Here is a 15,137-nt window from a genome sequence, read left to right as displayed (position 1 = left end):
AGTCTCTGGTATAGACATGGGCTAGAGGGAGTCTCTGGTATAGACATGGGCTAGAGGGAGTCTCTGGTATAGACATGGGCTAGAGGGAGTCTCTGGTATAGACATGGACTAGAGGGAGTCTCTGGTATAGACATGGGCTAGAGGGAGTCTCTGGTATAGACATGGGCTAGAGGGAGTCTCTGGTATAGACATGGGCTAGAGGGAGTCTCTGGTATAGACATGGGCTGGAGGGAGTCTCTGGTATAGACATGGGCTAGAGGGAGTCTCTGGTATAGACATGGGCTAGAGGGAGTCTCTGGTATAGACATGGGCTAGAGGGAGTCTCTGGTATAGACATGGGCTAGAGGGAGTCTCTGGTGTAGACATGGGCTAGAGGGAGTCTCTGGTATAGACATGGGCTACAACCTTCCCCCGGTTCTTATTGGAGGCAGTGTGTGCGACAATAAAACCCTACCCCCTGATTCTAAATGGAGGCAGTGTGTGCGACAATAAAACTCTTCCCCCTGGTTCTAAATGGAGGCAGTGTGTGCGGCAGTAAAACCCTTCCCCCTGGTTCTAAATGGAGGCAGTGTGTGCGACAATAAAACCCTTCCCCCTGGTTCTAAATGGAGGCAGTGTGTGCGACAGTAAAACCCTTCCCCCTGGTTCTAAATGGAGGCAGTGTGTGTGACAATAAAACCCTTCCCCCTGGTTCTAAATGGAGGCAGTGTGTGCGACAATAAAACCCTTCCCCTGGTTCTAAATGGAGGCAGTGTGTGCGACAGTAAAACCCTTCCCCCTGGTTCTAAATGGAGGCAGTGTGTGCGACAGTAAAACCCTTCCCCCTGGTTCTAAATGGAGGCAGTGTGTGCGACAGTAAAACCCTTCCCCCTGGTTCTAAATGGAGGCAGTGTGTGCGACAGTAAAACCCTTCCCCTGGTTCTAAATGGAGGCAGTGTGTGTGACAGTAAAACCCTTCCCCTGGTTCTAAATGGAGGCAGTGTGTGCGACAGTAAAACCCTTCCCCCGGTTCTTAGTGGTGGCAGTGTGTGCGACAGTAAAACCCTTCCCCTGGTTCTAAATGGAGGCAGTGTGTGCGACAGTAAAACCCTTCCCCTTGGTTCTAAATGGAGGCAGTGTGTGTGACAGTAAAACCCTTCCCCTGGTTCTAAATGGAGGCAGTGTGTGTGACAGTAAAACCCTTCCCCCTGGTTCTAAATGGAGGCAGTGTGTGCGACAATAAAACCCTTCCCCCTGGTTCTAAATGGAGGCAGTGTGTGCGACAGTAAAACCCTTCCCCTGGTTCTAAATGGAGGCAGTGTGTCCGACAGTAAAACCCTTCCCCTGGTTCTAAATGGAGGCAGTGTGTGTGACAGTAAAACCCTTCCCCTGGTTCTAAATGGAGGCAGTGTGTCCGACAGTAAAACCCTTCCCCTGGTTCTTATTGGAGGCAGTGTGTGCGACAGTAAAACCCTTCCCCTGGTTCTTAACAGTACCTGTCTAGAACAGGAGTCTATGTCCTGGGCACGGCTCAGGTACCAGTCAGTCAACAGATCCATGGGGGGCGTGGCCGTACGGAACCGCAGCCAATCAGGAGCGTCCTCATACAGGAAGTGGGCATGGTCCTGGAGGTTTTGATCCAATACCGTCCTGGGAGAGGAGGAACACAGGCACACCAACATGCAGCTATAAAACCAGAGTAATGGCACTTCTGGTTGATTGATAAAATAACAGAATCATTTGACCTTCTGGTCAGTTACCAAGGAAACAGTGGTGCAATGTGTCCTACCTGCACTGGTCCTCCTCACACCAGTCCATCTCCCTGTGTCTCTGTTCATCCCAGGGGATCACCCCCAAATTGCCTCTCTCATCCACACTGAGAGGGAGGGGGGGAAGAGAGAAAGTTTGTTAACATCCTGATTATACCGACTACAGTAGATCTAAACAAACAGTTTACTTGGTAACAGACAGTTTACTTGGTAACAGCCAGTTACCTAAACAGAGATGAGCAGAGCAGAGCAGAGCAGAGCAGAGCAGAGTAGAGTAGAGTAGAGTAGAGTAGAACAGGAGTAGAACAGAACAGAGTAGAGCAGAACCGAGCAGAACAGAGCAGAACAGAACAGAGTAGAGCAAAACAGAGTAGAGCAGAGTAGAGCAGAGTAGAGCAGAGTAGAGCAGAGTAGAGCAGAACAGAGTAGAGCAGAACAGAACAGAGTAGAGCAGAACAGAGTAGAGCAGAACAGAGCAGAACAGAGTAGAGCAGAACAGAGTAGAGCAGAACAGAGTAGAGCAGAACAGAGCAGAACAGAGTAGAGCAGAACAGAGTAGAGAAGAACAGAGTAGAGCAGAACAGAGTAGAGCAGAACAGAGCAGAACAGAGTAGAGCAGAACAGAGTAGAGCAGAACAGAGTAGAGCAGAACAGAGCAGAACAGAGTAGAGCAGAACAGAGTAGAGAAGAACAGAGTAGAGCAGAACAGAGTAGAGCAGAACAGAGCAGAACAGAGTAGAGCAGAACAGAGTAGAGCAGAACAGAGCAGAACAGAGTAGAGCAGAACAGAGTAGAGCAGAACAGAGTAGAGCAGAACAGAACAGAGCAGAACAGAAGCCTTCAGTGGTAATATCAGCATGAATCAGAGAAACATACAGCTGTCTAGAAACAGAAAGAAACTCAGCTAGAAAGCAATAGATGCTGTCCTCAATGGCACCCTATGCCCTATAGACCCTGGTCTAAAGTAGTGCACTGTGAAGTGAATAGGATTCCAGTTGGATCGCACCCAGCCAAACAATAAATAACAACAACAATATGTTCAAAAGGGGGAATATGTGGGATATAAATAACAGACTTCTAGAAGACGCGCGTGTCGGTCGGCGCAACGCTCTAACTCTTCCCCCTCTCCTTCAGGCTGACACGTCTGAGGCGAGCAGGAAGGAACAGAAAGAGGGGAAATCAGAGGAGAAACAGGCCCCCTGCTGCCACAACGACAACCCAGTGACAAACACACAGGCTCATGGGAAACGAGAGACCTGGTGTTATGTGTGATTTATGCATACTTCTTATTCTAAAACGGATTCAATTGTTGTTGTTTTCTCCTCAATCTACACACAATACTCCATAATGACAAAGAAATTAATCTAATTAAATATTAGATATAGATTTAGTAAGTACTTTCTGAATGTACTGTACAGTGGAAGCTCCACGAAAAGTTGTAATTATGTTGCAGGTAATGTTGTGGTTTAGTATGGTACCCTGCGTCACTACCTCAGACCACCACTAGGGGGAGTTAGAGGTAATGTGTGGTTTAGTATGGTACCCTGCATCACTACCTCTGACCACCACTAGGGGGAGTTAGAGGTAATGTGTGGTTTAGTATGGTACCCTGCATCACTACCTCAGACCACCACTAGGGGGAGTTAGAGGTAATGTGTGGTTTAGTATGGTACCCTGCATCACTACCTCAGACCACCACTAGGGGAGTTAGAGGTAATGTGTGGTTTAGTATGGTACCCTGCATCACTACCTCAGACCACCACTAGGGGGAGTTAGAGGTAATGTGTGGTTTAGTATGGTACCCTGCATCACTACCTCAGACCACCACTAGGTGGGTTAGAGGTAATGTGTGGTTTAGTATGGTACCCTGCATCACTACCTCAGACCACCACTAGGGGGAGTTAGAGGTAATGTGTGGTTTAGTATGGTACCCTGCATCACTACCTCAGACCACCACTAGGGGGAGTTAGAGGTAATGTGTGGTTTAGTATGGTACACTGCATCACTACCTCAGACCACCACTAGGGGGAGTTAGAGGTAATGTGTGGTTTAGTATGGTACCCTGCATCACTACCTCAGACCACCACTAGGGGGAGTTAGAGGTAATGTGTGGTTTAGTACGGTACCCTGCATCACTACCTCAGACCACCACTAGGGGGAGTTAGAGGTAATGTGTGGTTTAGTATGGTACCCTGCATCACCACTTCATTGCTCCAGACCACCACCAGGGGGAGTTGGAGCACTGCTAATGATTTTGGGTCCTTTGTCTCTAACTGACAATGAACTGACGACATAAACCTAAATAGAAAACTGATAATTGTGCACGACTTCAGTATTACTTACTAAAACTTGTTCCACTGAGGTTTGTATTATTTCATTAGGATTATTTAGCTCTTTCTGTCGTAGTGGAGGCCACTCACGTTATACAGCGCCTGAGTGGTCTCCAAAATATAGTTGTTGTTTTTTTAAACAAAGTGAGACGCGCACAAAAGACGGACCTAGCCCGCCCGTGGAGAGGGACCTAGCCCGCCCGTGGAGAGGGACCTAGCCCGCCCGTGGAGAGGGACCTAGCCCGCCCGTGGAGAGGGACCTAGCCCGCCCGTGGAGAGGGACCTAGCCCGCCCGTGGAGAGGGACCTAGCCCGCCCGTGGAGAAGGACCTAGCCCGCCCGTGGAGAGGGACCTAGCCCGTGGAGAGGGACCTAGCCCGTGGAGATGGGAGGAGTAGGAAGTGAGAGGGGGAGTGGACCCCCACCGCGCCACACTGGGTAGTATAAAGCAGCACTAAGGGGCATCGCATTAACAATGGCACTGACTAGGGGAACGTTCTGTTCTTAGTGCCAGTCTGCCTGTAACTAATAATGGAAATATAAGTAACTAAAAACAGAAATATATATTTTTTCCTTTATAAATATTATTTTGGAATATAATTCAGATTAGAAAATCGCTCACTTTCGATTTTTTGAAAACAAAATAACCTCCAAAATATCGTTATATATTATCAAGTTGATGGCACGGTCATATAGCCTCGGCACCAACATAGAGCTGAGTGACTCACTCATTCATGATGTTGGATCAAAATAAATAAGCACCAACATTCTTTCTGATAGTCTTTAATACATAAATGTTCTGGTTGTCCTGCCCTGGACACCATGTACAGCAGGACAATATACCTTTACCAACACCTCTCTGTATCCCGAGTGGGGGGGGGGCTCCCCAGTGGATAGGGGGGCTCCCCAGTGGACGGGGGGCTCCCCATTGGACGGGGGGCTCCCCAGTGGACGGGGGGCTCCCCAGTGGATAGGTGGCTTTTTGTTTATATTTAGAATCATCCAGTCATCTATATGTAATTATTGGAGGAGTCACATCTTATTTTTCAATATATTGTAGGTCTACCATAGGTGACATGAGTCTCACTAGTGTTGAGTAATGTGCTGTTAAAAGTGCTGTGGGTCTTATTTATTTAAAGAGCATATTGACGTTAGTAGCAACAGCCTTCAACTATACTGCTCTGAGACCAGCATGGGAACTGGCCTTAATAAATCAATGAGATTTCTATTTTCACTGAATCTCCATTTGGGTATTGGTAAGACTAGAAATAGAAAATTAGGGTGTAGAAATGTTATGCTCTTAGTGTAACCTTTATTTCACTAGGCAAGTCAGTTAAGAAAAAACTATTATTTTACAATGACAGCCTACTCCTTCCTCCCCGTCGGGGAATTGAACCCCGGTCTCCGCCACAACACAGGGATTCTCTAGCTTAATAGCCCAGCACTGTACTCCCGACCGTCACATTGTACAGCGCCATATTTTCCGTTCCATCCCTGAGCGTTTTCCGTTGATATAGAAACACCATAATAGTAAACAAATTAATTAAGCAACATCTCTTATTAAAAATCAGTCCCATATACTATGTTTTTACAAAAAAAAGGTTTTAAATTATCAAGTACAGCCACTATTGAAGGCTATCAAATGCTTCTCAAAGACGCTCTCTGGTGTTCAAACTAGCATTAATGGTACCAGTGGTTCACACTTAAATAACATGCCATAGAATTCTGCAGTACACTGCAACTTTTAAAGAAATGTTGGGGAGGGGGGGTGGCGTTAGCGGAACACCTAGCCGTAAGACGTTTTAAAGGAATTTTTCGGGGGGGGGGGGTGACGCCATAAGAAGTTTTAAAGGACGGGACACTGGAAGTACTTTAAAGTATTTTATAATTTAAGTACTGCATAGTAGTGGTGTTTATCATACAACACATATATTAATCAAGATGATACTGATCGATAACGATGGCCCCAAAATAGATATACCAACTCAATCTTCCTGCATCCCTCTCTCCCTCTCGCTCTGTTCTCTAAAAACTCACAGTCTAGGGAGAAAACATTGTCTTGAGAAGGCAGCGAAAGTGAGACAGAGAGCGACAGTGACAGAGAGTGACAGAGAGACAGAGAGCGACAGTGAGACAGAGAGCGACAGTGAGACAGAGAGCGACAGTGAGACAGAGAGCGACAGAGAGACAGAGAGCGACAGAGAGACAGAGAGCGACAGAGAGACAGAGAGCGACAGAGAGACAGAGAGCGACAGTGAGACAGAGAGCGACAGAGAGACAGAGAGCGACAGAGAGACAGAGAGCGACAGTGAGACAGAGAGCGACAGTGAGACAGAGAGCGACAGTGAGACAGAGAGCGACAGTGACAGAGAGTGACAGAGAGAGAGAGCAGAAGAGAAAGAGAGCACAGAGAGCAGACATCAATGAAATAAGTTAATTATTCATTCTGCCCATGTTCCTCAAATCTACATCAGCCTCTACTAGAGCGAGAGAACGAGATAAACCGAAAGAAATAGGGGCGAGATAGAGAAAAAGGGAGAGACCAAATCATGAGAAAACAAAAAGATTATTACTTTGTACGATCATATTAGGAGACATTTCCCTCAGATTACACAGACCCACAAAGGATTTGAAAACAAATCCAATTTTGATTAAGAGCGAGAGATTTGAGGACACCTAGGGACAGGTGTGTTCGAGAAACCTTACAAGCCCTACAACATTACGGTGAATACACTTATATTTCTTCTCTAGTCAGACTGATGCTTTCAGAGTCCGTTCTGATGCAGGTAGAGCCAGCAGAGCCCTGCCGGGGAGCAGTTACCACTGGGACTGGAGGGAAGCCGGAAACTGGCCTACAGTACAGAGCCGTGATGGATTCCCATTGCATAAACTCCGCACAGCAGAACGGGGTAATGGCTATGATGGGGTGGAGGGGGTGGAGAGCGAGGGGAAGAGAGAGAGAGGAGGGGGTGGAGAGCGAGGGGAAGAGAGAGAGAGAGGGGGGGGTGGAGAGCGAGGGGAAGAGAGAGAGGGAGGGGGTGGAGAGCGAGGGGAAGAGCGAGAGGAGGGGGTGGAGAGCGAGGAGGGGGTGGAGAGCGAGGGGAAGAGAGAGAGAGGAGGGGGTGGAGAGAGAGGAGGGGGTGGAGAGAGAGGAGGGGGTGGAGAGCGAATGGAAGAGAGAGGGAGGGGGTGGAGAGAGAGGAGGGGGTGGAGAGCGAGGGGAAGAGAGAGGACGGGGTGGAGAGCGAGGGGAAGAGAGCGAGAGGAGGGGGTGGAGAGCGAGGGGAATAGAGAGAGAGGAGGGGGTGGAGAGCGAGGGGAATAGAGAGAGAGGAGGGGGTGGAGAGAGAGGAGGGGGTGGAGAGAGAGGAGGGGGTGGAGAGCGAGGGGAAGAGAGAGGAGGGGGAGGAGAGCGAGGGGAAGAGAACGAGAGGAGGGGGTGGAGAGCGAGGGGAACAGAGAGAGAGGAGGGGGTGGAGAGCGAGGGGAACAGAGAGAGATGAGGGGGTGGAGAGCGAGGGGAATAGAGAGAGGAGGGGGTGGAGAGCGAGGGGAAGAGAGAGAGGAGGGGGTGGAGAGCGAGGGGAAGAGAGAGAGAGGAGGGGGTGGAGAGCGAGGGGACTAGAGAGAGGAGGGGGTGGAGAGCGAGGGGAAGAGAGAGAGGAGGGGTGGAGAGCGAGGGGAAGAGAGAGAGGAGGGGGTGGAGAGCGAGGGGAAGAGAGAGAGAGGAGGGGGTGGAGAGCGAGGGGAAGAGAGAGAGGGAGGGGGTAGAGAGCGAGGGGAAGAGAGAGAGAAGAGGGGGTGGAGAGCGAGGGGAAGAGGGAGAGAGGAGGGGGTGGAGAGCGAGGGGAAGAGAGAGAGAGGAGGGGGTGGAGAGCGAGGGGAAGAGAGAGAGAGAGGGGGTGGAGAGCGAGGGGAATAGAGAGAGAGGAGGGGGTGGAGAGTGAGGGGAAGAGAGAGAGAGGAGGGGGTGGAGAGCGAGGGGAATAGAGAGAGAGGAGGGGGTGGAGAGCGAGGGGAAGAGAGAGAGGAGGGGGTGGAGAGCGAGGGGAATAGAGAGAGAGGAGGGGTGGAGAGCGAGGGGAATAGAGAGAGGAAGGGGGTGGAGAGCAAGGGGAATAGAGAGAGGAGAGGGTGGAGAGCGAGGGAAAAGAGAGAGGAGGGGTGGAGAGCGAGGGGAAAAGAGAGAGGAGGGGGAGGAGAGCGAGGGGAATAGAGAGAGGAGGGGGTGGAAAGCGAGGGGGCGGTGGAGAGAGAGGAGGGGGTGGAGAGAGAGGAGGGGGTGGAGAGCGAGGGGAAGAGAGAGAGGAGGGGTGGAGAGCGAGGGGAAGAGAGAGAGGAGGGGTGGAGAGCGAGGGGAATAGAGAGAGGAGGGGTGGAGAGCGAGGGGAAGAGAGAGAGGAGGGGGTGGAGAGCGAGGAGGGGGTGGAGAGCGAGGGGAAGAGAGAGAGAGGAGGGGGTGGAGAGAGAGGAGGGGGTGGAGAGAGAGGAGGGGGTGTAGAGCGAGGGGAAGAGAGAGAGAGGAGGGGGTGGAGAGCGAATGGAAGAGAGAGAGAGAGGGGGTGGAGAGAGAGGAGGGGGTGGAGAGCGAGGGGAAGAGAGAGGACGGGGTGGAGAGCGAGGGGAAGAGAACGAGAGGAGGGGGTGGAGAGCGAGGGGAATAGAGAGAGAGGAGGGGGTGGAGAGAGAGGAGGGGGTGGAGAGCGAGGGGAAGAGAGAGGAGGGGGTGGAGAGCGAGGGGAAGAGAGAGAGGAGGGGTGGAGAGCGAGGGGAAGAGAGCGAGAGGAGGGGGTGGAGAGCGAGGGAATAGAGAGAGAGGAGGGGGTGGAGAGCGAGGGGAATAGAGAGAGAGGAGGGGTGGAGAGCGAGGGAATAGAGAGAGAGGAGGGGGTGGAGAGCGAGGGGAATAGAGAGAGAGGAGGGGGTGGAGAGCGAGGGGAAGAGAGCGAGAGGAGGGGGTGGAGAGCGAGGGGAAGAGAGAGAGAGGAGGGGTGGAGAGCGAGGGGAACAGAGAGAGAGGAGGGGGTGGAGAGCGAGGGGAACAGAGAGAGATGAGGGGGTGGAGAGCGAGGGGAATAGAGAGAGGAGGGGGTGGAGAGCGAGGGGAGAGAGAGAGAGGGGGTGGAGAGAGAGGGAAGAGAGAGAGAGGAGGGGGTGGAGAGCGGGGACTAGAGAGAGGAGGGGGTGGAGAGCGAGGGGAAGAGAGAGAGGGGGGGGTGGAGAGCGAGGGGAAGAGAGAGAGAGGAGGGGGTGGAGAGTGAGGGGAAGAGAGAGAGAGGAGGGGGTGGAGAGTGAGGGGAAGAGAGAGAGAGAGGAGGGGGTGGAGAGCGAGGGGAAGAGAGAGAGAAGAGGGGGTGGAGAGCGAGGGGAAGAGGGAGAGAGGAGGGGGTGGAGAGCGAGGGGAAGAGAGAGAGGAGGGGGTGGAAAGCGAGGGGGCGGTGGAGAGAGAGGAGGGGGTGGAGAGAGAGGAGGGGGTGGAGAGAGAGGGAGGGGGTGGAGAGAGAGGGGAATAGAGAGAGGAGGGGGTGGAGAGCGAGGGGAAGAGAGAGAGGAGGGGTGGAGAGCGAGGGGAAGAGAGAGAGGAGGGGTGGAGAGCGAGGGGAATAGAGAGAGGAGGGGGTGGAGAGCGGGGGAAGAGAGAGAGGAGGGGTGGAGAGCGAGGAGAGCGAGGAGGGGTGGAGAGCGAGGGGAAGAGAGAGAGAGGAGGGGGTGGAGAGAGAGGAGGGGGAGAGAGAGGAGGGGGTGTAGAGCGAGGGAAGAGAGAGAGAGGGGGGGGTGGAGAGTGAATGGAAGAGAGAGAGAGGAGGGGGTGGAGAGAGAGGAGGGGGTGGAGAGCGAGGGGAAGAGAGAGGACGGGGTGGAGAGCGAGGGGGAGAGAGAGAGAGGAGGGGGTGGAGAGCGAGGGGAATAGAGAGAGAGGAGGGGGTGGAGAGCGAGGGGAATAGAGAGAGAGGAGGGGGTGGAGAGCGATTGCAAAAAAGACAGAGGAGGGGGTGGAGAGCGAGGGGAAGAGAGAGAGGAGGGGGTGGAGAGCGAGGGGAAGAGAGAGAGAGGAGGGGTGGAGAGCGGCGGAATAGAGAGAGAGGGGGGGTGGAGAGCGAGGGGAATATAGAGAGAGGAGCGGGTGGAGAGCGAGGGGAATAGAGAGAGAGGAGGGGGTGGAGAGCGAGGGGAAGAGAACGAGAGGAGGGGGTGGAGAGCGAGGGGAACAGAGAGAGAGGAGGGGGTGGAGAGCGAGGGGAACAGAGAGAGAGGGGGGGTGGAGAGCGAGGGAACAGAGAGAGATGAGGGGGTGGAGAGCGAGGGGAACAGAGAGAGATGAGGGGGTGGAGAGCGAGGGGAAGAGAGAGAGGAGGGGGTGGAGAGCGAGGGGAAGAGAGAGAGAGGAGGGGGTGGAGAGCGAGGGGAAGAGAGAGAGAGGAGGGGGTGGAGAGCGAGGGGAAGAGAGAGAGAAGAGGGGGTGGAGAGCGAGGGGAAGAGAGAGAGGAGGGGGTGGAGAGCGAGGGGAAGAGAGATAGAGGAGGGGGTGGAGAGCGAGGGGAATAGAGAGAGAGGAGGGGGTGGAGAGCGAGGGGAAGAGAGAGAGAGGAGGGGTGGAGAGCGAGGGGAATAGAGAGGAGGGGGTGGAGAGCGAGGGGAAGAGAGAGAGGAGGGGGTGGAGAGCGAGGGGAAGAGAGAGAGAGGAGGGGTGGAGAGCGAGGGGAATAGAGAGAGGAAGGGGTGGAGAGCAAGGGGAATAGAGAGAGGAGAGGGTGGAGAGCGAGGGGAAAAGAGAGAGGAGGGGGTGGAGAGCGAGGGGAAAAGAGAGAGGAGGGGGAGGAGAGCGAGGGGAATAGAGAGAGGAGGGGGTGGAAAGCGAGGGGGCGGTGGAGAGAGAGGAGGGGGTGGAGAGAGAGGAGGGGGTGGAGAGAGAGGAGGGGGTGGAGAGAGAGGGGAATAGAGAGAGGAGGGGGTGGAGAGCGAGGGGAAGAGAGAGAGGAGGGGGTGGAGAGCGAGGGGAATAGAGAGAGGAGGGGGTGGAGAGCGAGGGAAGAGAGAGGAGGGGTGGAGAGCGAGGGCAATAGAGAGAGGAGGGGGTGGAGAGCGAGGGCAATAGAGAGAGGAAGGGGTGGAGAGAGAGGAGGGGGAGGAGAGAGAGGAGGGGGTGGAGAGCGAGGGGAATAGAGAGAGATGAGAGGGTGGAGAGCGAGGGGAAGAGAGAGAGGAGGGGGTGGAGAGCGAGGGCAATAGAGAGAGGAGGGGGTGGAGAGCGAGGGCAATAGAGAGAGGAAGGGGTGGAGAGTGAGGGGAAGATAGAGAGGAGGGGGTGGAGAGAGAGGAGGGGGAGGAGAGAGAGGAGGGGGTGGAGAGCGAGGGGAATAGAGAGAGATGAGAGGGTGGAGAGCGAGGGGAATAGAGAGAGATGAGAGGGTGGAGAGCGAGGGGAATAGAGAGAGGAGGGGGTGGAGAGTGAGGGGAAGATAGAGAGGAGGGGGTGGAGAGAGAGGAGGGGGTGGAGAGCGGGGGGAATAGAGAGAGGAGTGGGTGGCAGCAATATCTACTAATTGTATTTAATGTCAATAAATAATAATATCTGAATTTTAGTGAGAGAGAGAGAGCAGTATGATCTACATATATGAGAGCTCTGGGAGTGTGGTGTCAGGAAAACAACCTCTCACTCAACGTCAACAAAGCTGAGGAGATGATTGTGGACATCAGGAAACAGCAGAGGGAGCACCCCCCTATCCACATCGACGGGACAGTAGTGGAGAAGGTGGAAAGCTTCAAGTTCCTCGGCGTACACATCACAGACAAACTGAATTGGTCCACTCACACAGACAGCATCGTGAAGAAGGCGCAGCAGCGCCTCTTCAACCTCAGGAGGCTGAAGAAATTCAGCTTGTCACCAAAAGCACAAACTTATACAGATGCACAATCGAGAGCATCCTGGCAGTCTGTATCACCGCCTGGTACGGCAACTGCTCCGCTCTCAACCGTAAGGCTCTCCAGAGGGTAGTGAGGTCTGCACAACGCATCACCGGGGGGCAAACTACCTGCCCTCCAGGACACCTACACCACCCAATGTCACAGGAAGGCCAAAGAGATAATAGACTAGAAATCACTGGGCACTTTAAGGAGTGGTACACTAGTAACTTTATGTATATGTATATACTGTATTCTATACTATTATACAGTATTCTATATGTATATACTGTATTCTATATGTATATACTGTATTCTATATGTATATACTGTATTCTATATGTATATACTGTATTCTACACTATTCTACTGTATTCTATATGTATATACTGTATTCTATATGTATATACTGTATTCTATATGTATATACTGTATTTTATACTATTCTACTGTATTCTATATGTATATACTGTATTCTATACTATTATACTATTCTACTGTATCTTAGTCTATGTATTACTCATCTCATATGTATATACTGTATTCTATATGTATATACTGTATTCTATATGTATATACTGTATTCTATATGTATATACTGTATTCTACTCTATTCTACTGTACCTTAGTCTATGCATTACTCATCTCATATGCATATACTGTATTCTATACTATTCTACTGTATCTTAGTCTATGTATTACTCATCTCATATGTATATACTCTATTCTATATGTATATACTGTATTCTATACTATTCTACTGTATCTTAGTCTATGCATTACTCATTTCATATGTATATACTGTATTCTATATGTATATACTGTATTCTATATGTATGTACTGTATTCTATACTATTCTACTGTATCTTAGTCTATGTATTACTCATCTCATATGTATATACTGTATTCTATACTATTCTACTGTATCTTAGTCTATGTATTACTCATCTCATATGTATATACTGTATTCTATACTATTCTACTGTATCTTAGTCTATGCATTACTCATTTCATATGTATATACTGTATTCTATATGTATATACTGTATTCTATACTATTCTACTGTATCTTAGTCTATGTATTACTCATCTCATATGTATATACTGTATTCTATATGTATATACTGTATGCTATACTATTCTACTGTATCTTAGTCTATGCATTACTCATTTCATATATATATGCTGTATTCTATACTACGGTATCTCAGTCCGTTCTGTTCTGACATCGCTCGTCCATATGTCCGGGTTAGGGAGGGGTAGGGATATCCTTGTCTCATCGCGCACAGAGAGACAGAGAGAGAGACAGAGAGAGAAAGCGAGAGACAGAGATTGAATATGTCCGTAAACACACCAGCCTGCTGGTCTGCACATGCTCTGAGGACGCGGCTGGGGATGCCGTCTGGGCAGTCAGCCTTGTGAGGGTTAACACGCTTAAGTGTCTTACGTCGACCACGGAGGACCACAGTCCTTGGCCGAGGGCTGCGTCGGTGGCACTGTGTTGTCCTCAAAGCGGGTGAAGGCGGCGTTTAGCTTGTTCGGGAAGCAAGACGACGGTCTCGGCGACAGGGCTGGTTTTCTTTTTGTAGTCAGTGATTGTCTGTAGTCCCTGCCACATACCTCTAGTGTCTGAGCCGTTGAATTGTGACTCTACTTTATCTCTATACGGATGTTTAGATTGCTTGTTTGATTGCCTTGCAGAGGGAATAACTGTATTCTGCCTGACTACCAGTCACCTTGGTTAAATACCACCATCTATGTACGACCATATTAGAGACGCATATTTCCCTCAGATTACACAGACACACAAAGAATGTGAAATACCACAGTGATCCATCACATCAGCAAGATGTGTGACCTGTTGCCACAAGAAAAGGTCAACCAGTGAAGAACAAACACCATTGTAAATACAACCCATATTTATGTTTATTTATTTTCCCTTTTGTACTTTAACTATTTGCACATCGTTACAACACTGTACATAGACGTACCATTTGAATTGTTTTTATTAATTTGAAACTTCTGTGATTACTGTTCATTTCATTTGATATAAGTTTATCCCCAGATCAACCACAGTGTCCTGGGCCCAGGCCAACATCCCCAGATCAACCACAGTGTCCTGGGCCCAGACCAACATCCCCAGATCAACCACAGTGTCCTGGGCCCAGACCAACATCCCCAGAACAACCAGTGTCCTGGGCCCAGACCAACATCCCCAGATCAACCACAGTGTCCTGGGCCCAGACCAACATCCCCAGATCAACCACAGTGTCCTGGGCCCAGACCAACATCCCCAGAACAACCACAGTGTCCTGGGCCCAGACCAACATCCCCAGATCAACCACAGTGTCCTGGGCCCAGACCAACATCCCCAGATCAACCAGTGTCCTGGGCCCAGACCAACATCCCCAGATCAACCACAGTGTCCTGGGCCCAGACCAACACCCCCAGATCAACCACAGTGTCCTGGGCCCAGACCAACATCCCCAGATCAACCACAGTGTCCTGGGCCCAGACCAACATCCCCAGATCAACCACAGTGTCCTGGGCCCAGACCAACATCCCCAGATCAACCACAGTGTCCTGGGCCCAGACCAACATCCCCAGATCAACCACAGTGTCCTGGGCCCAGACCAACATCCCCAGATCAACCACAGTGTCCTGGGCCCAGACCAACATCCCCAGATCAACCACAGTGTCCTGGGCCCAGACCAACATCCCCAGATCAACCACAGTGTCCTGGGCCCAGACCAACACCCCCAGATCAACCAGTGTCCTGGGCCCAGACCAACATCCCCAGATCAACCACAGTGTCCTGGGCCCAGACCAACATCCCCAGATCAACCACAGTGTCCTGGGCCCAGACCAACAACCCCAGATCAACCACAGTGTCCTGGGCCCAGACCAACACCCCCAGATCAACCACAGTGTCCTGGGCCCAGACCAACATCCCCAGATCAACCAGTGTCCTGGGCCCAGACCAACATCCCCAGATCAACCACAGTGTCCTGGGCCCAGACCAACATCCCCAGATCAAACAGTGTCCTGGGCCCAGACCAACATCCCCAGATCAACCACAGTGTCCTGGGCCCAGACCAACACCCCCAGATCAACCAGTGTCCTGGGCCCAGACAAAAAACCCCAGATCAACCACAGT

The 15,137-nt window shown here is 51.5% G+C and overlaps 1 protein-coding gene across 1 annotated transcript in view; it reads right to left on the bottom strand.

Moving 5' to 3' along the window:
• nbas (NBAS subunit of NRZ tethering complex) overlaps positions 1–15,137 on the bottom strand; it is a 315,206-nt gene that overhangs the window by 223,761 nt on the left and 76,308 nt on the right. The window contains exons 22-23 of the mRNA XM_064991781.1: positions 1,769–1,855; positions 1,476–1,629 (exon numbers count right to left, since the gene is read on the bottom strand). Coding sequence (XP_064847853.1) covers positions 1,476–1,629; positions 1,769–1,855 — 241 coding nt within the window. The remainder of the gene's footprint in view (positions 1–1,475; positions 1,630–1,768; positions 1,856–15,137) is intronic.

This window comes from Oncorhynchus masou, chromosome 16, assembly GCF_036934945.1.
Source record: "Oncorhynchus masou masou isolate Uvic2021 chromosome 16, UVic_Omas_1.1, whole genome shotgun sequence".
Classification (NCBI taxonomy): domain Eukaryota; kingdom Metazoa; phylum Chordata; class Actinopteri; order Salmoniformes; family Salmonidae; genus Oncorhynchus; species Oncorhynchus masou.
Note: the sequence above shows the minus strand (reverse complement) of the source record. Positions and strands in the feature narration are given on the sequence as shown.